The 22,937-nt window shown below is 38.1% G+C and overlaps 2 protein-coding genes across 6 annotated transcripts; one reads left to right on the top strand and one right to left on the bottom strand.

The window, feature by feature from the left end:
- The first annotated feature begins 944 nt into the window (after nucleotides 1-944).
- Nucleotides 945-9,573, top strand: LOC113667896 (organic cation transporter protein). Its single transcript, XM_027183754.2, has 10 exons — nucleotides 945-1,206; nucleotides 2,690-2,976; nucleotides 4,068-4,296; nucleotides 5,077-5,275; nucleotides 5,462-5,668; nucleotides 6,299-6,433; nucleotides 6,860-6,960; nucleotides 7,744-7,855; nucleotides 8,560-8,632; nucleotides 8,987-9,573. The coding sequence occupies exons 2-10, from the start codon at nucleotides 2,692-2,694 to the stop codon at nucleotides 9,182-9,184; spliced, it is 1,539 nt and encodes a 512-aa protein (XP_027039555.2). The 5' UTR covers nucleotides 945-1,206; nucleotides 2,690-2,691; the 3' UTR covers nucleotides 9,185-9,573.
- On the bottom strand, nucleotides 9,472-22,488 carry LOC113667899 (solute carrier family 22 member 15-like). 5 transcript variants are annotated; one of them, XM_089199176.1, is made up of 11 exons: nucleotides 21,609-21,797; nucleotides 17,739-18,016; nucleotides 16,885-17,113; nucleotides 16,236-16,434; nucleotides 15,732-15,941; nucleotides 14,948-15,082; nucleotides 13,710-13,807; nucleotides 13,039-13,150; nucleotides 12,395-12,467; nucleotides 11,707-11,989; nucleotides 9,472-9,693 (listed from the first exon to the last, which is right to left on the bottom strand). In XM_089199176.1, the coding sequence occupies exons 2-10, from the start codon at nucleotides 18,012-18,014 to the stop codon at nucleotides 11,732-11,734; spliced, it is 1,590 nt and encodes a 529-aa protein (XP_089055302.1). In that variant the 5' UTR covers nucleotides 18,015-18,016; nucleotides 21,609-21,797; the 3' UTR covers nucleotides 9,472-9,693; nucleotides 11,707-11,731. The 5 variants fall into 5 exon arrangements, with proteins under 5 accessions (XP_089055302.1, XP_089055299.1, XP_089055301.1 ...); XM_089199173.1 differs by lacking the exon at nucleotides 9,472-9,693 and adding an exon at nucleotides 21,838-22,488 and having other exon boundaries at nucleotides 11,710-11,989; nucleotides 21,609-21,697; XM_089199175.1 differs by lacking the exon at nucleotides 9,472-9,693 and adding an exon at nucleotides 21,838-22,014 and having other exon boundaries at nucleotides 11,710-11,989; nucleotides 17,739-18,019; nucleotides 21,609-21,697.
- Nucleotides 22,489-22,937: the final 449 nt, after the last annotated feature.

Below are 22,937 nucleotides of genomic sequence, written 5' to 3'. Positions count from 1 at the left end.
CACCGATCATCTTTGCATCCATCACCTTTTCTGTTGTTTATGCAGTGACGACTCTGATTTTTTCCGAAAAATCAAAGGCAATGTGCCAGTTTTTCGATGAACGTAGCCATCCTGTTTCTGTCGTTCAAGCTGTCCACTCTGAACCACGCCCAACAAATTGATCGACAGAAAACACTACAAACGGTACAGAAGGACACATTTCAATTACTTCGAAACAATTCAGAGACTGGTACTATCTTTTCGCAACGTCGGCTGATTTCATTCAAACGCGATTAAAAAAGATATGCAACTTTTTGGTCGGCAGTTCATTTCAAACTAATAACCAAACTGGAACTTTTACATGCGCTCGCTCACGATGCAAAACAAGGACGCAGTATATGGCAGTATGCGGCCTTCCCCTACATCTAGGCAGTTTGGAAAGCCGCAAAACGCTAGAACAAAAATTTATCTTTCAAATTGGTGTTCTTAATCCCCACGGTATCAACGAGCGCTCTTCATCCACCTACTTTATTTTTTGAGAAACATGTTTTTCGTCTTGTCACGAGCGTAACAAAGAAGAAATTCTGAGTCCTCATGAGGAATAGAACCTCATACCTTCGGATTCCGTGCTCTGATGCCCAGCCACTGAGCCACGGTGAGCGAGGTCCATTACGAAGTTCATATAACACGCGTCCTGCATACTGCTAGAATCAGCAACGTCAATAGCTTCATGTTTGTAAACAGAGTAAGAGAGATGGTGAGTTTTTTTGAGCACGCGTCCTGCACACTGCTGGGATAAGAGCATCGGGGCCACGCTTGAGAAAAGAAGAAAAACATCTTTCTGTATTTCTATATCGAGCGCAATACTTACCATCTCTCTTATTCTATTAATTTATTCTTGTTTTCTCGTCACCATGTCCCACCAGCGTGGCTCCATGTTCTGCATATAAACTTACACACAACCCACAATTCCTCTGTTCGCTCTGACGAAGGGCTAACGCTGGAAACTTCAGCTCTGAAGCTCTTAACGGCGGCTTATTTACATTTTCAACTCTTTTTTTAGTACCAAATTATTTGTTGTTCTCTCCCACCGACGCAGAACCACAGTTTCTTCAGAAACTTACCCCCTTTAGTGATATAAACTAAGGCTGAGACTGAAGAACATATCAAGGGCACAGATTGGAAGAGCAACTAATTCTTGACCCACTCTGGGCTTGAATATCCGAGGTAAGCACCATTAAGATATGGAAATTGACTTCGTAACTAAATTTAACGCTCAGTAGTACATAGCATATATGAATAATAACATTTAGCACCGGTTTTGTACGATTGTAATCGACATGAAAGTGGGTTTTTGTGGATCATGCAGGAAATCATTCCACCGCAGCCCATAAATTTAATGCGAATGTATTCAAGACTTAAGACTTTCCTGAAGCTACTATAAAACCCGTAGACGGGTGTAGGGTAAAGTTTCCGCACAGCCCCATACTATTGTAAAACAAATCTGTTTTCCCAACGGAAATGTATTGTTTTTGTCATTGTTTCCTCTGTTCAAGAACTGAATGCATAAGGTAGGATGGGGCTGTGCGGAAATTTTACCGAGTGTAGCTATCGACATCAATCTTACAAAATAAGACTGATGGCGTTGTTTAATCTCTGAGGTATATCGTACTGTCGACGTTTTCATAATAATGAGATCGGTTAATTTTTCATCCTGTAAATTCCTAAGTTGTCGGCAAATATCTGTGTTCTTTGATTCAGTAACTCCAGCATGTTTCGATCCAATGGAACTGATGAGATTATTGCAAGATATTCTCGTATGAAAACTAGCGACAGAGACTCGGCTAAAAATAAGTAACTTGAAATACACTGGATTGTAAATAAAGTAAAGGCATGTCCAGTTCTTGTCACGGATCGATGAATCAACACATCAAATCATCCCTTAACTCCATTTTGATTAGGGAATGAAAAAGAAAAACATACTTATTATTCACAGTAGACGCTCATCCCATACTTTAAATAGATGCACAGTTGAGCACAGTTATTAAGTCAGGTCATTTTCTTTTATCACTGAGACGAACCCTGAGCACTGGCATGTCCTTTGATCTTTGATGTAAACCATCTTTTGTTTCATCACAGACACAAAAGGTTAATTCATGAAAGCGTCACGCGTTGTATAACTTGGTGTTAAGTCACGGTATCCAAACAAAGGTCATTTTAAAACAATCAAGAGCCTCTTGAAACTGCATCCCGAATGACACTTTTTCAAAGACACGTAAAAATCAGTCAAACAATTAAACCTCAATGTCTCGTTCGTTATAACTCGCAACACATTTCGTAGTTTACAGAATGATTCTTCTGTTGGTGATTATAATAACCACTGACAAATGCATATAGAGTGAAACAAAAGAAACAAAGACGGGAATGACGTAAAATAAGTCTGAAAAGGTGAAGTGCAGTGTTTGCTGAAAGACCTTTGAAAAGGCCATGGTTGAAAAAAATAGGGCCTTTTTAGCATGACAAAGCATCATTGTTACAATTTGACGTCCTTACCAAGTATGCGCTCCAAAATTACGATCTCTTTCGTAATTTTAGTTATTGTTACTGTTGTAATGTTTTTAATTGTTATAAATTTTGAACCATTAAACTATCTGCTCTTCTCAGACCTCTTACATCAGAGTGCTTATTGTAATTTTTCTCTTCCTCGCAGTCATGGCGCTTACAACGGATCAATACCTAGAAAAGATCGGTAGCTTTGGTCGCTATCAGATTCTTCTTCTCGTATTCCTAAATGGCTTGATTTTCTTCTGGTTTGGTTGGCCTGTGATGATTCCGGTCTTCATCACCGCTGAGCCACCGTGGAGGTGTGTGGCAAATAGCAGCATCTGTAAACTAAACGGCACCATGAAGTCTAGACATCCTGACTATAATTTCAGATGTAATATTTCTCGTGATCAGTGGGAGTTTGTGGACGATTTCACTTCAGTCGTGACAGAGGTAACATTAGTAAAAAATCAAATAGATGCTTCTGCGTCCTGATCTGAGTAAGCCCTGATTGTTAGCACTTCAGCAGGTCTGGCACCAATAATGATCATATCAGCGCCATACCCCTTGAGGACTTCTCCCCGACTCGTCTCAAATCTTCCCGCGGGCTGCAAAACGGGCGTCCTGCAGTGCTGATAATGAGGGCCTTCTCACAGGCTACGTCCTGATGAATATGATGTCTTTGTTGGAAAGGACAGTGTATCGCCTAGAGTCGATGGGGGCTCTTCTAATTTCAAGGAAAAAAGAAGTGCCATTCGTCGCCTCTAATTTTGTAAGATACTTTGGGAGTATTCTCAAATCCTAGAATGGAATTTCTTCACACTCCCCTTGAGAGGTCTTTAACCCTTTAACTCCCAGATCAAATTTGTAATTCTCCTTTCTGTCAACCATACAATTTTAATTTTGTTAGTTCAGAGAATTTAGTATTAGATCAACTAATTATCCCCAAATTGATATTTTTCTTTATTCTCATCACTTATCTGGTTGATTCTGTATTGATATTATAAGGAGAAATTCTCTCTTGGTCATTTATGAAAGTTAAAGGATTAACTGCTCATTCAGAGGTGCCAACTAGAGCCTGTTCGTTGGTTCGATGAGTGGTCACATAAATTAATAGAGGCCTTTTTTCCCATAATATAACTTGAAGAGGCATTCATGACCGTGGAGAAAAGAAGTAGTGGCTCATTATAGATTTTCAGGAGGCATTGCCATTCAGAAATATCAAATAATGATTTGGTTTATCAACTAAGTTGATGATGTAAATTGGCCACCGCAGAGAGTTTCCAAGGCTAAAGTTTCGAGCGGCTAACACTCGAAACTTCCATTTCCGAAACTCTTTAGGGTGGTCAATTTACATTATAAATCCAGCTGATAAAACCAAATCATAAAGCAATACCTCAACCTATCATATCAACAGCTTTCATACTGAGCTAAGTGATCATGAAAAATAACTTACTTTTTAAAATAAAAGTTTGTTATTACTATTATAATTAATATTGCTGCCATCCTTAGACCTTATTACTGCCTGACTTATTTGCCTATAGTTTGATCTGGTGTGCGAGCGTGGTTTGTACGGTACCATAGGATCATCCATGATTTTCGTTGGGTTCTTTTTCGGCGGAATTGTTGTTGGTCCTTTCAGTGATAAGTTTGGCAGGAAGATCACCATGTACTTATCTGGCCTCATCTTGTCAGTCATGAGTCTGTTGGCCGCTTTTCCTGAAGCTTTTTGGCTCTTTGCACTCCTCAGATGTTTGATTGGATTCGGGATAGGTCAGTGAATTGACCGTAGGGAACGTTAAGATGAAAAGAGTTTTTCCAGTCAGTGATGAAACACAGTCACTTGTATGTGATGTAAAGTTCTACAAACATTTTTACGCCATTCGATAAAGCATAGCACTTGCAGTTCATGCTGAGAGAAAATGACATTGGAAGAAACAGGACTAGGTCATGTACCACCCAAAACTGCATTACAAAAAGTGTTTCGGCATCTTTTGAAATGGAAATTGAAATTATCGCAGTCAATCTTGAAAGAAAAGTTTGTTCCAGAAATCATACAAGTATTGTGTCTACCTCAAACTAAATATGACATTGGACACAGACCGCGCCTCGAGATTCCAAAGAGCTACTACACCTTCCGAAAATTGTTTTCACATGGCCATGAGAATGATTACCGATGCCATCATGTTCAATATTGCTTAATAGCCCGGCCACAAATCTGTTATGTAAAATAACGAAATTGCACCTCCCTTTCCACCAAGAAATCTACTTAAATAATGAGAAGGTGTACCAGAGGGGTATTCCTAGCTAAAAATAAGGACTTTTCTGTGATAAAAAGAGCAAAGGCTGGTTATGAGGCGTGCGCTGTGGCTTTGCGTGTACTTCCAGGTTATTCAGTTGCTCTCAAAAGATCGGTGTCCAAAGTCGAAATTAATTTAGGGATAGAAAACAAGAGCTAACCACGCCAGCACTTCCAAGGTACAAAAACTATTCCTAAGTTACACCTTTGAAGGGTTAAGTATGTATATTCATGCCCTTTTTTTTCTACATCAGGCGGGTACAGCATCGCCGCTTATGTTCTTCTGACCGAGCTCGTTGGAATTCGTCATCGCAGCACTGCGGGCTGCTCCATTTGGTATTCCTTCAATCTCTCCAACATGGCGCTGGCCGGGCTGGCATATCTTGTGAGGGACTGGAGAAAGCTATCAATCATAATGGCGATTCCAGCAATTCCATTCGTGCTTGGATGGTTGTGAGTTGATATTTATTTTTTTATTATTATTTTTAATGAGTATAGATAGCGATACTTCCCCTTATCGTGACCTTCAACAATTAACAACTGCAACATTCTTTCCTTACGACTCCCAGCATCCTAAACGCTTACTTTTGCACGAAATGAAGTTCAATCTATTTATCGAATTCATTTTTTTTTTCTCAGTCTTACTCCAGAGTCAGTGAGATGGTTTCTTGTGAAGGGAAAAACTGAAAAAGCAGAACAAATCCTCTACAAGGTTGCCAAATTCAACAAGAAACCAATACCCCAAGAACCGCTACAGGATTGCGAGAAACAGCGACTGGGAGACTTGCGGGACTTGTTCAAGACGCGCGCTATGACTCACAAAACACTCATATCTTGGTATTGCTGGTAAATGCCCTCTGCTTTTTTTTTTTAATCAATACCTAGCTCTAACATCTGATTATTCTCTAAGGGGATAGCAAATTTGGAACAAAAACTCAAACTTGATTGTTTACATTTAATTGTTTCACTGAACAACCCAATCTCACTGGAAATTCGCTCGGTACCAAACAAGTATACATGAAGGTTTTAAATTCAGTTAGTGATTACCGTTATTCCTAATCTTAAAACAATTTTAAAATAAAAGATAAAAGATAAAAGATAAAAGATAAAACCGCTTTGCAGTTAATATAAGGATAAATAGTCAATTAAGCCCATCAATCCATGAACACTTAATCAAATAAAGTATACGAGTTTTTCTCTCATGAACAGGAGGCTTGCCACTGCAACTCAGCGTCAAAAATCTCCATGTGGATCGAAAGAACATCGAGAAAAAGCCTGTGGCTTTTCGCCCCTTGACATGACTGTTATAGAATTTTAGAAGACTGAGATGCCCCTATTGCCCTTGACAAACATGCTTCTGCTGCAGATCTGTTTATGACGGCCAAACTCCTGCCCATGTCTCTCCTTTTCATTTCACACTGTCATATTTTCTGGCTTTGTCTTTTATTGTAAACTGTGGCTTTTTTCTTCTTTTAGGTTTGTGAATGGCATGGTGTATTACGGAGTGTCTTACAGCTCTCCGTTTGTTGGTGGTAACGTGTACCTCAACTTCTTCATCACAAGTACTGTAGCATTGGTCGCCTACCCCGCACTTGCCTGGGGATGTAACAGGTTTGTCTTTTACTATAATGTTATGTGAGCCGTCAGCGATCCAAGGCCCAGTTATTGAAAGTTCCTATAGGTTTCGGTCTTGATCGTAAAGCTGCTTTTCTTTTTGCTATGTTAACCCAGTTTAAGACCGAGATTTTGATAGTTAGGAAATTCATACAAAAATAGACAGAATGACCTAATTTTGAACATATTCTTGGACTGCTATTCCATTGGCGCAGATTTCAAAATATGGCTTGGGTTTGTAAAGTTAAGGGGACTTTCGAGAAAAGGGCCCCTTACTTTTGAATCTCATCATACTGTTTCGATTGGTTTTTGGTGAATTCGCCACATTTCAAGTCTTCCCTACCACCTTTACTAGTGCGTCCCCTAGCGTTAAACAAGTTCGCCCCCCCCCCCCATCTTAATTATGCATGACCTTTTTAACAGATTTGGCCGCAAGAAGACCATATGCTGTGGTCTTTTCTTTTCTGCTGTTGGTTCTTTTGGATCCGTTGTGCTCACTTTATTTGACGATGGGGAAAGTAAAGGTACGGACGCCGTTCGGTAAACACTTCTTTCTGTTGGAATGGAATATTTGCAAATTTAAGATTGCTTACAATTCCCACCTTTTGGTAGTTTAGTCGTCTTATTCCATTGAATGATTATATGGTTAGCGAGGTCACTGAGAAACTCTAGTGATGACATTCCCCTCTCCGCTTCAATTCTCCGTTTAGTTCATTTTAACAGAAGCATATCATATTTGCGCATGTTCTCAGGCGGACGTTATGATAAAATCTAATTGTAGATAGTTTTCAGACTTATTTTGTCTTAAAACCCTCATGCATTTGACGTTCGCCATTTGCAAGGAATTTGAAAAGAATGGTTGAAACGTCATCTCTTCCAGAAAATATTTTCTCATGCATTTTAACTTTTCCATGGAGTCTACATGAGACGGAAACTATCCCCCATGTATTTGGTCCAAAGCCTCGATAGCAATTTGTGACTCAAGACAAAAGACTCCGAATTTGAAAGTCAAATTCCTAAGCGTTGACTAGTTATCATTGTACACTGTTTTATATTCAACAGACCATACTGGTGTCATAAATTAAATTTTCTGTCACACAGCACGTTGTACGATGCCGTTCATGTTAAGCTCATACTTGTCTTGTCTAGTAACGCTAAAAAACTCAACAGAAATGGAAAAAAAATCAGCAACAATAGCAACGAGTACAACCAATTACGGCCGCTAGGATAGTATCTGTCTCAAACATGAATAGTAAAGTTGAATTATAACTGCTGACAGCTATGTGTTTGCCTCTTTTCTATCTTAGGAATATTGGCTGGAAAAATCATCTTTTCGTTGTGTATTGCCAAGTTTTTCATCGTCTTTGCTTTTGACGGATTTTACGTCTATTCCGCTGAACTGTTTCCTACGGTTGTCAGGTACTTATGCGCCCATATTTTCGGGGAAAGAATGTTCCAGGAGCTAAACATAATGAAGTTAATGACGATGAAAATAACAATGACTATGACGACCACGATGATACTGATGATGATAATGATAAAGAAATAAAGCGCTGTATAATTTGAGAAAGTCAGTAAAGGGTTTCAGATCCAACTAAAGCATATTGGTAAATTTATCTGTATGGAACAGACATAACTTAATGCTTATCAAGTAGGTTAACTGCCTTTTTTAAACGTATTACTAGTATCCACTAAAGGCATTATCACTGGTCATTTTTGGTTGTCGTGGTAACATGATAATTTAAAAGAATGATGTTCACCTCTACACTGAGTCATCACCAACCGTTGGCCGATGGCTGACTTAAACTCCTCGGCCGACAGGTGAACAACAGTTACTGTTCTATAATGACCAATTTAACTGTCGGTCGAAAGACGACCAACAGATGACCGACAGTCAACCGACGAATGATCGAAAGTTATCCGACATACAATAGGCATTTAAAGGACATATGGCCGACAATCAACCGGCAGATGTCCGACAGTTAACTGACAGACGGTCGACAGTTAATCGACAGATGTCTGACAGCAAACCAAGAACTAGACGACCAACTGTCTTCCTTAGGGATCTGATCTTCACTTTTAGACTGATTTTTCCCACTCATCTTTGTTCTTTTCACCCTCAGAAATGTTGGAATGGGAACTTCTACATCTGCTGCCCGCGTGGGATCATTCCTATCGTCTTACATTGTTTATTCGGTAAGTTTAATTGCCCCTTTTGACTTTTAGCTGTCTCTCGGCAACCATTTCTTTTCTGCATCTTAGGCCTCAATGGATCATTTCTTAAATAATCCTCTTCATAGGTAAAAAATTCTAGAAAATATCCCGAGAGTGCAATTCTAGTGCACATTGACAAAGGCCGGCATGTTAAGAGAAATGCGCTTTACATGAAATGAGATATCAATGTAGAACTGAGTTAGCCAATCGAAGTTAGGATTCAGGCTTTAAGGTTGGCCTCAGTACGAGTAATGGTGTGAGGTGCGGTGGCAATCAATGAAAACAGTGAAACAATGATTTTTGTTCTATTATTAAAAGTTGTTGTTATTGTTGTAGCAACGTGTACACAAACTACTACCATTTGGCATTATGGGTTTGAACGCGTTGATAGCTGGGTTACTGTGCATGACGTTGCCGGAGACACGTGATCAACCAACCTTGGAAGTCATGGAAACAACAGACGAAGGACAAAATATGGAGCTGCTTGCTCAGGATGATGAAAAGAAAAAGAAGGCAGACGACAGCCATCTGTAGCAAGAAGAAAACAAACATACTAAACCGAATAATAAACAGCATCTAAAAATGACAAATATTTGGGCATTTTCATGTGCAGAAGGATAGCCGCTCTTCTTCTTGAATCTCCCTTATTGGTCAAGAAAGAAAAAAATCGCTTGACAACTTAACAAAGCAAAAAATCCTCTTTTAGCCAAAGCGTGACTCCGTGGAAAATCGTTGTTTACAATTTCTAAAAAAGATATATACCACTAGCTTCTACTGCTAACAAAATTATCCTATGTCGTCCTATTAAAGTGCACTCGTAAGAGTTGTGTCAATTCATTCTAAATACATCTTGCCCCTTAATTAATGTAAATTTATAGTTTATGGAAAAAAAACTAGGCAATAAATGGTGACACGCCCTAGCATACACGTGCAATCAGATTTACTATTCCTTCCAGAACAGGGCTTTTTTCCCCTTCTATTTGGGTGAACATGCAGACAATCCACAATTTGTTTGTTAGTTTCAAATCCCTCTCCTTGGTTAAGGTGGTACAACCCTCAAAAAATCAACATTTTTTCATATGTTGTTTTACAAAAAGTTATCTATGTCACCTGAAATGACACATGGAGACAACTATATTTTTGCAGTTTTTGACTTGATATTTTATTATTGCTGCTGAGAATTAGCAAATGATGCCTCCCAGTAGGCACCCGAACAAGAACAGTCATATCTCTTAAACATTAGATTAAAAATTCACAAAATTTTTAGACAATGATCTTCACATGCACCTGCATGCAATGAACTACCAAAACACCTCTCAGTCATATAGAATGGAAAATATTAAAGAAAACACAACAACTTTCAGGAATTGATAAGATAAGCAATCTCATTTTGGTCATTTAACAACAAAAGATGCACCTAAGTACATGTTTCTAGTTCATTGCATGCAAAAATATACAGAGATCTCTCACTCCAAAAATGAGAAGAATTGAATAAAACCCTGGAAAGTTATCTTTGTTAGAGTGTCGGTAGTTTCACAAAATTCAAAATTGAGAGAAAACTGGTTTAAAGTTTCTAAACTGATTTTTTCAAGACTTAAACACAGTTTCCATGAATTAAACTGTTCAAAACTGACCAAGGCCATAGCTGACACCTTCAGTTTGCTTATTATGATCATCTTTTCGTTTTTTAAGGTCCCTAATCACTTTGTATCGCTTCTTGGTAGTAGCTTTGCTTTTATGTTGTGCAATATTAACTCTAAGCTGGTCTTGGAGTCTGAAACCCATCCTTGGTATATTTTCCAGGAGGAATACCAAGGGCTTGGAAAAGCTTAATTATACTAATTGAACCAATATTAAAATAATAAACAGCATCATAAAGTCCTAATTCCAATGTCTCTCTTCCAACATAAATTTCTTTTGGAATCCTTTGCCATGTAAGCATCTTGCCATGTAAGCACTTCTGCAGCAAGTTGTTCTCACTAAGTCGAATATATTCAGGCTTTAGCTTGGCAATAACAGGTAAAGAAAGGCCAGGTCCATGCTTAAAGAGATTTTTATGGTTGGCTTTGTCCTTTTGATACTTGCACCAACTTGCATTACCTGTTGGGCAGTGGTCATGAAGTGGGCATGCCACACTTGAGGCACAATGCATGAGGCTAGCATGGATAGCTTTCTTCATTCCAGCCAAATTTCCAACATTGGACCTTATGGCAATGCCATAATAGTTCTGCAGTTTATCGATTTGATTGTCTGTGAGTTTCCCTTTGCCTCCAAGGCCTGGATTGTCACGCTTTAATTTGCGAAGTGCAGTTCCAACCCTCTTCTGCACGTGACTGATGCATTCTTTCTTTTCCACTAAAATTCCAGCATCTTGATAAATATTCTTTATCCTGGAAAAACTCTTGCTGTCCCCATCCCCATAAAATTCAGTGTACCTGAGATTGTGCAGCTCAACAGACCTTTGATATAGTTGATTGAAGCTTTCGATACGAAGCCGAAGATTCCTTCGCTTCGCTTTGATCATGTGAAATGCCATCTGTGGATTCACGTATCCCACTCGAAGTGCTTTCGACAGCAATCGACTCTTCTTCGTTAATTCTTGAACTATTTGTAAAGCGATTTCCATAAAATTTACGCTTCTTACGTCTCTGAGACAAAAATTTCGCCATTTTGATGATTGAAGCTCTCTCACTTGCGAAAATTCCTAACTAAATGATTGATAATAACAGCCGTTCACCGAAACATATCAAAACGAGGCTGAAAGTCATTGTTGGGCCCCAGTCTCCCAATAGATTACTCAAGATGCAATCAGTTTGCTTTGGCCTGGGTGGAAATCGCACTTTTAGGCCCTAAAAGGACGCATTTAAAAATACGTTTCCATGGCAACGGAACAACAGTGCCTTAGAAATTGCATTTTATTACTATTTTATTACAAATTATTCGCAAAAAGACATTTGGGACGATTAAACAAAAGCCTTTAGAGGTGAAATCAAATGAGAAAAAAATGGACTCATTTTCAACAAAAATTGCGTTTTTTTTGTATCGTACCACCTTAATCATGCTCTTAAAATGCATTTTTATTTATGCATTGTCATCATTAGCAACTTCTCCATTAACTAAGGCTTCTTTTTCCTCCTCGGTGACATTTTTGTTGTTATCGTTGTTGTCCTCATGTTCGTCCTCGTCCTCGTCCTCTCCAGATGTAGTGCTGTATTTCTTAGCGTCAATAGTCTCAAGAGTTGGTTGGTTTGCGGTTTCAGGCAGAGTCAAACACAACAAACCACAAAGCAGGGCGTTGCCTCCCATGACAGCGTAAGGCAACATGATGTGAACATTACTCTACATCGACATGACAAGAAATTAAAAGAGGGATGTTAGGGACTGGTCATTGCTTCACCCTGAAGGGGGGGGGGGGATGGGAATTGGTTGTGTCATGATAAAAATTACGTGATCCCCTCTTCGTTGGCAGTTAATTAGCAGTCAATTTTTTGCAGGCCTTCTCTGTTGGTAGCTACTAATCCCCCCGTGGTTGCCCCTGAAAACTATGTGATACCCTCGAATTCCTTTCCCTCTCCCCTTGGCGATTAAACATGAGTGGTCACCAGGGGAAGTCGATGATGACAGGGCATTATGGTTTCATACGCGAGAAGCGTCCCGCTCTCAACCGAAGATAAGGAAAGTGGGAAGAGCCTTGAGAGTACAAAATTGTTTAATAAAGCGAAAAGTGAAACCGGGTTTACTTACCAAGTAAACAATGTACGGTGAACAAAATGCTCCAATCCTTGCGGAAGCAGTAGAGGTTCCCATACCGATGTTTCTATTGAGAGTTTAGTAGGACGAACATTAATTAAAATACAGGATTACCTCATTTGGAGATGATTGCTAGGCAATGCTTAAAATGCTTGAATCTCCCTTTCGAATAAAATGTCATTTGAGATCAAGCAAATAATTTACAAATGAGTTGAGAAACATTCAGGATAAATAAAAATATAAGGTAAAAACCTGCAAACTAAGCGCTGGCCGCATAAGTGTCTCGGCTCACCCACCTGTTATAATTTGTTTGAATTCCACAGGGGCAGATCTAGTGAGCTTTTGATGCTTTTGATATGGGGAATAATAAGTAAGGAAGGGGGAAGGGGGAAGGGGAGGGGGGGGGAAAGCCAACTTCTTTGATTCGGTAAACACATCTATTTTTCCTTTTTAAAGAAAAAATATTTCAAGACAATACCAGTAACCGTTTATGCTCTCTAGTATGAAGGTGTGTTGCCTAGGAACATGAAAGAATGACAAATCTCTTTATAAAGAATACTGTACGTGAACCCCCCCTCCCCCAGCCCCTTGAATCACCGCGCTTGCTGAAGCATAAAGAAGTTATAGCTAAAATTTACCTGATAACGGTAGGAAAGAGCTCTGCAGAGTAGACGTAGACCAAATCAAACGTTATGGTGATAAAAACCTTAGCAAAGACCATTGAAAAGATTATCCTTCCAGCCAACATCCCTTAGAAGAAGAAGGGAAACAAATTTTAACCGAGAGAAATCACAAGAAAGAAAAAAAAGGAAAATATCTACCACCTAGAAATGTATAAATATTACATCCTCTGCGATTTCACGTTAAAAAGATTTTGCACTTGTTTTTAGAGTGAGAAAGTCATCGTAACCATATAGGATTGATTTTAAAATTCTTATCATGCAGGCCATCACATACACAATGTAAGCCGAGAGGAAATTGTGGTGCTGAAAATAAAAACCAAACGCCTTTGATACCGATGTCTTTCGCACAGATCTCAGCAACGAATGCTTCTGTAGCAGAACGAGAACAGTTCGAGCGCATTTGCTCAAGCCCCTTTCGCTGCTGCTGTCTTTGTCACTTAATAAAGCCTCATGCCCAATATACTCTTTACCAACCAATGCACGGAAAACCAGCTGCAGGGAGCAAGGTTTGGAGATCCACTTCTGTTGCCTTTGGAAAGCCCCATAAACGCTCCAATCGGGCAGAAAAACCTATTTTAGCTCAAAACATGAGACAAAATTCGAATCCCTTTCAATGAAGCATTTACCTTTGTTGGAATCGTCTTCTGTGGTTAAAAGTACTGCCCCAATGGAAGAGACAGCAGCAAGAATCAAACTGCCTATGATAACCTTTTTTCTTCCAAACCTGAAGCACAAGTGAAATACAGAGACTATCATAAAACATTTTATGGCTTGAAGTTTCTCGATTATCGTAAACCAGTATGATTTACAAGCTTTTGTTTCCTTTGCTTCGGGTCTCAGTGGATGTTGTTTCACCACAGTATTCATTTATTCATTCTTTCATCAATTTATTTGCTGATTCATTTAATCGTTCATTTTAATCCTCTCGTTCATTCATTTTTTATTCATTTATCAATTAGTTCATTCATGTCTTTTAAAATGTATCTTAACAAAGGGCTTTAAGTTATTATAATTTACCAGTTCCATGTTTCACGAAAGTTAGCCCAAAAGAAATCATTTGGTGCCAATGAAAAGTGATAACTTTTCATGGAAGTATTTTTTTCTTTTCATGACAATTTGTCTGAGATATAAAGCTTTTACATAAAATGCTTAGCTCACACACCCTTGACACTCCACCGAGGGCAAGGGGAAATGTTTTCTAAATGGAAAGTAATGGCGAAGAAACTGCTTCTGTTTAGGGGTTATGTTTCTAAAGAAACTGTTGTGCTGCTGGGGGAATATAGCAGGGTAATTAAGTATTATCAACTGAGTTCATAACGTAAATTGGCCATAAAGAGCTTCAAAGCTGACGTTTCGAGCGTTAGCCCTTCGTCAGAGCGGATGGAGGAATTGCGAGCTGTGTGTGTGTTTACATGCAGAAAATGGAGCTATGCTATTAGTGGCGATGTGAAAGGTAAATGTTTGTTTTACAGTTTTACGGCTTCCCGAACTGCCTAGATTTGGGAAAGGCCGCAAACTGCCATATGCTGCTTCGAATGAGTAGGGGGATTAAAGTGTCTAGCGACCGATCTGCACTCTTAATTCTCCGAGGTACCAAGAAGCGCTTTTCATTCAACTAATTTATTCTTGTTTTCTCGTCACCATATTCCCACCAATAGCGTAGCTCGATTTCTCCATATAAACACGCACACAAAACCCATATTTCCCCTATTCGCTCTGACGAAGGGCCAAAGCTCGAAACGTCAGCTTTGAAACTTATTTACGCTTTGACTCTTACTAAGTCATACGGTGGCCAATTTACGCTATCAACTCAGTTGATGATTCTAAATTACCCTGCTTATATTTTGGTATCGGTTGAACTCACCTATCTGATGACCACACAATGATTGGAAGGCAGAATACTTCAATGAAACTTGTAAGAAAGAAGTTCATGTATAAGTTTCCACCCACATTTGGAGTGCTAAGGTACACTCCATAGTACACCATGCCACATACGAACCTAAAATTTTGACAGGAAAAGAAAAACAACCTCAGTTTGAGAATGACTCATTCCTATCTTGACTTTCTGGGATGTGTTTTGCTACCTAAAACCATAAACATGCTAATAAATATTCAAGATAAGTAGACTATAAATACTCAAAGTTGAATTGAATTGCGATCTTGGTGTTTAGACAGGTATAATAAACCCCACATGTCTGACTGGGCCCTTAAATATGCCATTGCTCTATGCAATAAAGAAATTAGAGTGCAAAGTTTCCTTGCGAAGCATTAGATTTTTAAACAAAGTTTCTTGTAGGCAAAGTAATTAAACAAGTAAATTGAAGAATAAAAGTAAAACGCACACAAAAAAAGAATATAAAACTATACCAAACAAGGCAAAAACAAACAAAAATAAAACAAAACAGAGCAGACTACAAATCAGATCACAACAAAACAGAACTGAAAAAAACAAAAACAAAAAAACCAAAAGCCCAACAAAGACAAAAGAAAAATCACCTTTAACTATTCGTATACAAAGAAACTGAGACACCAACATATAATTTGAGGAGACATCATCAGCGATAGCACCAAAATAACAATCAACAATAACGCAGCAGCCACAACAACTGAAATTATCCAAGTCAATCTTTTCTGCATAATATACTTACCAAATGTACCAGGACAACAACGTCTTCCGTGCCATCAGTTTGGATGAGAACAAGTCGCGAACATCCCCTATTCGAGTCTGGTCCTCAGGTTCCATCAGGTCGTCTTTAGGCATTTCCTTGCCGTTAACTTCAGAAACGCGTTTGAGAATAACCTCGGCTTGCTTTGCTTTTCCCTTCAATAACAACCAGCGCGGAGACTCCCTGGTGATGCTAAATGTGTTGGATTCAACATTGTACTTTAGTCCTCAATAAGTGCACACCCCATCACGAACAAAAAAGATAACTTGCAGTGGTTCCTGAAATAATTATGCAGTTTTTAGAAATATCGAAATGTTTGCATCGCACGATCACTTATTCTCTTCAGAGTAATGATACGACAGAAAGAATTTGCAAAGAATAACTTGAAAAAGCTGCATTGCTTAATCGCAGACAAATTTTTTTGCAGGGAGCTTTTGCGTGCTCTTGTATGCTCAATGTATTGAAGAGAAAATCTGTAAAACTTACAACCATCCGAGAATAACTGGAATAGCTGGAACACCACAGGCGAGTGCCAGTGTTCTCCAATCACGGATGAAATATGCAAGAAGATCCAAAAAGAGAAGAGAAAATGTCCAGCAGTACCACAATGAAACACCGATTAGACTTCGGTGACGAACACCGACCATCTCTGTCACTAACACGTAAATGCCGATACTGGAACCACCTGCAACCGCACATGTTTCTCAATTAAAACTGTTATGGATAAGTTTTGATGGAAAAGAACGAGTTAGAGAAGTGGACGAGGTCAGAGAACAAGAGGAGCCACCTCGTAGAATGGCCACTGTTAAATTCGTATTTCCATTATGCCCATTAGAAGGAGAAACAGAGGAGAGGGTGGAAGTATGGAAAGGCTAAGAGAAGAAGAAGAGGAAACAAAGAGAGTATAGGTGGGGATGAGTAGTAGGAGCAGGGTGGGGAGGGTGGGATTGAACAAGAGAAATAGCAGAGGGGGCAAGTTAGGAAAATAGAAAAGGAGATCTGGAGACGAGGTGAAATGGCATGAAGTGAAGAAAATACTGTAACGGCAAATACAAAATACAGTAAAGGAAATTTGGAATTTTTACAGGAGCATAAAACAGGAACAGAAGGTTGTTATCATTAATTCGTCATTTACCAACTCCAAATCCAACGAGGAAACGGAAGACAACAAACAGCCAGTAGGCATGTGGAAAAGCACTCAGAAGACTGAACAAAGCGATGATGCAACCATACGAATAAATGGTGATTCGTCTGCCCAGCTTGTCAGCGAAAGGACCAACTGTTATTCCACCCAGGAGAAAACCCAAGAATATCATCGACGTCGCTATGGAAACGTATATTGCTTTGTCGCAGACAAGATCAAACTGGAAATAATAAATAAAAATGACCAATTTAAAGTTCACTAACTTAACTATCAAGTTTCATTATAACAACCTAAATATGATACATTTATTTGTTCAAAAATTTGAGAAATCCTATTTTTTTTATTTATTCCCTTACACCCTATGTAGGGTGAACAGGAGTATCTTCCTCACAATACATTTATGCCACTGATAACGGTCATAGTATATTAGAATCAGCTCTCTATATAAAAACTCTAATAAATCCCCCTTTCTCTCGTACACACTTTTAGCTATTAATCGTTTACAATAGCAAATTTTATCATTGCCAAATTTTATTTTGAAGGGTAACTGATGGCAATGTTTCCCCTTTTTTGTTGTCCCATTGCATTCCTCTTAGGCTAAAGAATCCTAAATGATCAAATAAATGATATATTGTGCAAAACCAAATTTTCTGTTTTTTTTTCCTGATGCTTAATTGACTGCCATTGGAAAACGTTCCGATCCAGGTCATGTGATGTGATGCGTCACACGTGTGTAAGGCAGTAAAAAGAAGTTTTCCTGTTCGGAAATTTGCATTTCAGGTGTTATACAAGCATCTCTTTGTGGAATAATGTCAATGTCAAATTGTGGTTCAAATGCCACTTACCTCTGTCGCTACAGATGTCAGGTCATCATTGAACACCCATTCGCTTCGATTCATGTCACACCTTCTCTTGTCGGATGCCGCCATGGAGCCATTAAAGCGGCATTGGGTACTATTTGCTACGCATTTCCATCCGGGATCAGCTGCTATGAACGTCATGATAAGCACAGCGAAACCCATCCAAAAGAAAATCAGCCCATTGCAGCCGAGAAGCAAAAGCTTCTGGTATCGACCAAAGCTGCCAATTTTCTCAAACACTTGATCTACAGTGAGAGCCATTTCTACTAGACAAATAGATAAATAAATAGGTAAATAAGTAAGTAAACTACTGAACAAAGAAAATAAAATAAATCTTCGTGTTCTTGAATTCATTGATATATAACAATAGTAAATGAACTGATAGATGAATAAATTAATGAAGGGTTGCATGATTGAATAAGTGAATGTCAGGTGGAAATAAGACAAAATTGTGTCGAGAGTCTCATGACAGCTTTTAAACAACCATTTTGTGGGTTTATTTCTCTTTCAACCTTAAATAAGTATACTTGACAAAGAGAAGGATGCGAATGTCTTCCTTGACCGCAAATATGATGTAAAGTACTTGGGAGTATCACCTGATTACAATATTTCCTGGAAGAACAACATCGACTCCATTGTTTTGAATTTTCGCAAATCTGTTGGTACTATTGCAAACCTAGGCAACTTTGTCCCTCCACGTATTTATTCATTTCTCTCTACATTTGCTAAGGACAGTCTGTTTGGGCTCAGGCTAATGATTCTCTCCTAAACAAAGTATTACTGCTACAGAATCATGCACCACATCTCGTGTATTTTTTTCTAAGATAAATAAACAAAGCATTCTTCTGTTCAACAAAACTAAACTTCTGCCCCTACACTTTTTGTATTATAAAAAAATATTATTTTTTTTACGCGTGATGTTGACACTGCTTCCGCACCAATAAACAAGGGTAGTTTATTTGCGTTACAAAACGTTTTATGTTTCTTCTCACCCCACTCCCCTTTTAACTCTAATAAATTTCTACATAAAACCTTTAAACCTTCCCAAGAATCGGTTCTAGAATATGAAGTGAGACACCATGCTCTCCTGGGGAAATACCAGAAAAAAAAATTATTTAAATCTAAAATGAAAAATCAGTTGGCTAAGAATTTTCGTGAGAGAAAATTCGGTCCTTGACATAAACGAGATCACTCCAAAAGTAAAATTTTACTAAGTAGTTAATAACACCTTTAAAGGCCTTTTCTATATTTAAGATTTCCACCGAGTCGTTCTGCCTTATTCTAATTTTATCATTTAATAATGAAAATGTTTTTGTATAAATATGTAATTATGAAAGCACTGTTAGTTGGAATTTTCTTATAAGACCTTAGATTTTAAGACTTGCCCGCCTAGCTTAGCTTAAGCTACCTGGTGGTAAGACTTGCTGTAGCTTTAATTTGAAAACTTGAAAAATAAATATTGTTTTGTCGTTGTTATATCAAAATAGCGGTCTCCCAAATAAGCGTAAGAAAATTGAAACTTTAGAAGAAATCTATAAGAGGACACAGAAGCAGGGAAAAGGACTGATTACTGGAGACTTTTGGACCACAAAAGTTATTCAAGTACGGGTATCCTTTTAATTTACCATTCTATTTTGATATTTATCAATATAGGTTTACGCTTATAAATTAAGGTGACTTTGTCGTTTTTGTGGCTATTTATGTAATGTTTAAAAAACGAGCAGGAGTGTTTTATCGGTTTAAAACCACGAGGCGTGGCCGAGTGGTTTTTGACCCGATAAAACACGTGCTGCGAGTTTTTTGAACGGCTTCAAAAACATTCTTGGAAAAGCGTGTGTCAAGAGAGTTCATAACAATTATGCTTTTGTGAACGTTAGAAATTAGCATACGAGAAAAACATTAGGGATTAAATTAGTATGCAAGAAAATCAAATCTCACACGTGTTTTGTACTTTTCTTCTACTAACCGAATAGGACATGGGGTCCTGTTCCAGAGCTTTTCGGAAGCCTAAAAATGCCGAGGAAGAGAGGAATTTAATCGAGAATGCTATCCCAAAGTCAACACGTGCAGTGTTGAATATGTTCCCACCATTTGTTGTGTCAGTTTCTGTGTTGATAATTAATTAATATTCATAAGTCACGTGCAGTGTCTTTATATCTGATAAAACACCGCATACTAATAAGGATGAGGTTTATCGATATAAAGTCACTGCACGTGATGTATTATCTACCATTTGATAGGTTAATGGGCTTATGATTATTAATGAGTTTTTGAAAACTACAGTAACACAACCTGGAAACACGCCAACTCGTTATAAATATCGTAGACGCTTGAGTCTATCAATTAGTGTTGCCTTTCAACTCAACCCAAGATATATAAATAACAAAGTCGACATTGAAATGACATTAAACTTCACGAGGTATTGCAAGAAGATGATAATTTAGTCTATTTTTTGTATCGCTTTGTTTTCAAGATCTGATAAGTGGAAAGATTTTGAATAATTTACCATTGATACTTTGTCAAATATTTCAAAGGGGGCGGTAGCCCATGAAGTAACTGGCGAGTCATAAACAGCGCTGCTTTAATAAAATTAAAGTTGAATAGAGACAAACGGATGGAAGATTTCGATGCGATTAACAATATTTTGCATTTTTCCACCCAGGAATGTATGAAGCGACTCTCTAGTCGGAGGCATTGTCATTTTTCAACAGGATTTAATAATAAATGCTAAGAACTCAGTCATCCATGTAAAGTTACTTCTTATTTTAGCACACATGTTAGTTTGGAAAACTAAAAAAACTGTTATGCTGCTCCACGGGGTGTATGAAACCTATCAACCACTCGATATTGATAAAGATAGATAAATCGCCACAGCAAATTTTGAAAAAAGCTGAGTTTTTGTTCATGTTTTTTTTTCAATAGCTGTATTTCGTTATCTTTTTCTTCATCGGAGCCAAATGGAGGAACTGTGAGTTTTGTGTGCGTGTGGTTGTTTGATTGTTTGTTTTCCTTGTGCAGTTCTTGTGTTCTAATATAAATAAAGAAGTCTGAGGTCGTAGATCAAGAAGTATTCTTTTTGAGCTGAACTCTCATTGACGCGGTGTTAAGAGTGATAAAATTATTAGGTTTAATCTTTTCATTTCCAGATCGCTTTTCCTGAGAATTGTGGGACTCGAGTTATTTAATTGCAACGGTAATACCAATTGTGGGCGGAGGAAGATGGACTTGGCTTTAGGAAACTCAATCGGCAAAACAAACCAATAATAAAATCTAAATGGATTTCTAAGTTACCCAGTAACGATGAATACCGAAGAACTATTGCTCTTGGCATCTTTAAAAGCGAATGCAATGCACTCTCGAACATTGTACACCGAGTTCTCCAACTCGAGCGATAATCTCAAGAACATGATCTCATTGAATTCTCGTATATAAGAGAAATTAAACAAAAAAAAAAAAAAAACTCAGTTCCTCTAGCACATTCTGACAAAGACAAGCTTAAAATTGTCTGCAAAATGTTGGTAAATTGTTCATAGTTCTTTCATTATTTCAGTGCAAGCCAAAACAGGCTAGGCAACAACTTGAACACAATCAAACTTTCCGTAATCACTTTGGTATAGTTCTGACTTGTTCAATTTTACACTGATGTAAGTCGTGCGGATAAATAGTCAACACAACCTAAAGAAAGCCTCGTGAAATCTTTGATGGATTGACGCGAATTATAATCGGCTGATAGTAGCTAACAATGATGTCGTGCGGATCGAGTCACGATATGCGAATTTGTACATAATTCAGCAGCTAGATACTCCTTGCTAATTAAAATGTGAAGTAAAGTTAGAAAGACAAAAACTGAAGTACCTTCCACGGTGAAGAATGCTGCAAATTTGACTTTAACTTCGAACCCTCAACAAACTTGCGAAGGCCTTGCGGTTGAGTTAGTTTCGCTCCTGTGAATAAATTGAAACGACTAGCACCCTTGCGTAATTTTTTATGCATGACTGTTCAAGAGAGTGATTTAAGTGCGTTGAGGCAGATACCTTAGTATGCGAGAATTTGACATATTGAATGGCAAAAGAAAGGTGCTTACCCGACACTGGAATGTCGTCCCTACAGAATTTGAGATATAGTACTTTAAATCACATATCCTAGAAGCGCCTATATGAAAACGTAAGATAGACAATAAATTAAAATTTTCAAAACAGAAACTAAATGTTTTAGTAAATAATGTGCCTGAATTAATGTGAAAACTGAGAATAGAAGTCCCATGTACTTCACATGGTTTGAAAATATTGTTTTTACGCAATTGCGTATTGACTTGCCTGAACTTTGACTCAGGATATGACAAAACTTCAATATGTAGAAATGCTTAGCGGTAAAAGAAAGCAAAGCTGATGCTTACAAAAATATATCGGCTTTGTTTTGATCTTTCATGCCCAAAGGAATTCAAAACAAACCATCAGGTGACAGTGTCAAACATTTCTGAGAGCCACTTACATTTATCACTCCAAAAGAAACTGAATAATTCGATCCCGCTTGATGTTAATTCATATTCTTTGCGAGTTCAGACGTGTCACTTGTACTTTCTCGCATCTATTTCTGATAGATTTAAAATCATCTTACGCCAGCATTGGGTTCTAAAAGCCTCATTCATGTTCTAAGATTACCTTGCACAGGCTTGTGGAATAATGAAAGCTGTATGAGCGACCCTCGACTCCGAACGTACATTTTCGGCAAGAACTAGTTCTCTTGTGTTCTAAGAACTGATTGATTCCAATGGTGCTACGAACCGCGTGTCTGTTCGTACATAATGGATTACGAAGCCTTAAGTTTTTAAGATTTAGGGAAATATTTCTTTCTTGAACTCAACCAAAATCTGCTTAAAATATATAATCTTTCTACGGAGTTTTCGCTTCTATCAAAATGTTTCACATATTTTTTTTTAAAAGCTGATCATTACAGCTGGTTACGGCAATTTTGGCCCATCGGTGTCGTTGTCTTAGCTCTCCAAGACGCCAGATTGTATTCAAACAGTGCCACTCTAGTACCTATGGGTGATTACTGATATTCAGGTTGTCTAATTCATTTAATAAATATCGAACTGATTCGAATCTCTGAGATCGACGCTAAGAAAGAAATATTGAAAGTTATATCGTCCCTGCTCACCCGATCCAGGTTATCGCTCAAAAA

Source organism: Pocillopora damicornis, chromosome 3 (assembly GCF_964200805.1).
Source record: "Pocillopora damicornis chromosome 3, jaPocDami1.2, whole genome shotgun sequence".
Lineage (NCBI taxonomy): Eukaryota > Metazoa > Cnidaria > Anthozoa > Scleractinia > Pocilloporidae > Pocillopora > Pocillopora damicornis.
The sequence above is the reverse complement of the archived record's forward strand: the minus strand, read 5'-3'. Positions and strand labels throughout refer to the sequence as shown.

Coding starts and splice junctions, on each gene's coding strand:
- LOC113667896 (XM_027183754.2), top strand. CDS start 2,692: ATGGCGCTTACAACGGATCAATACCTAGAAAAGATCGGTAGCTTTGGT. Junction 5,669..6,298: donor CTCATATCTTGGTATTGCTG/GTAAATGCCCTC, acceptor TTCTTCTTTTAG/GTTTGTGAATGGCATGGTGT. Junction 7,856..8,559: donor CTGTTTCCTACGGTTGTCAG/GTACTTATGCGC, acceptor TTTCACCCTCAG/AAATGTTGGAATGGGAACTT.
- LOC113667899 (XM_089199173.1), bottom strand. CDS start 18,014: ATGGCTCTCACTGTAGATCAAGTGTTTGAGAAAATTGGCAGCTTTGGT. Junction 15,942..16,235: donor CCAGTTATTCTCGGATGGTT/GTAAGTTTTACA, acceptor CAACACATTTAG/CATCACCAGGGAGTCTCCGC. Junction 15,083..15,731: donor TTGTTGTCCTGGTACATTTG/GTAAGTATATTA, acceptor TCAAAATTTTAG/GTTCGTATGTGGCATGGTGT.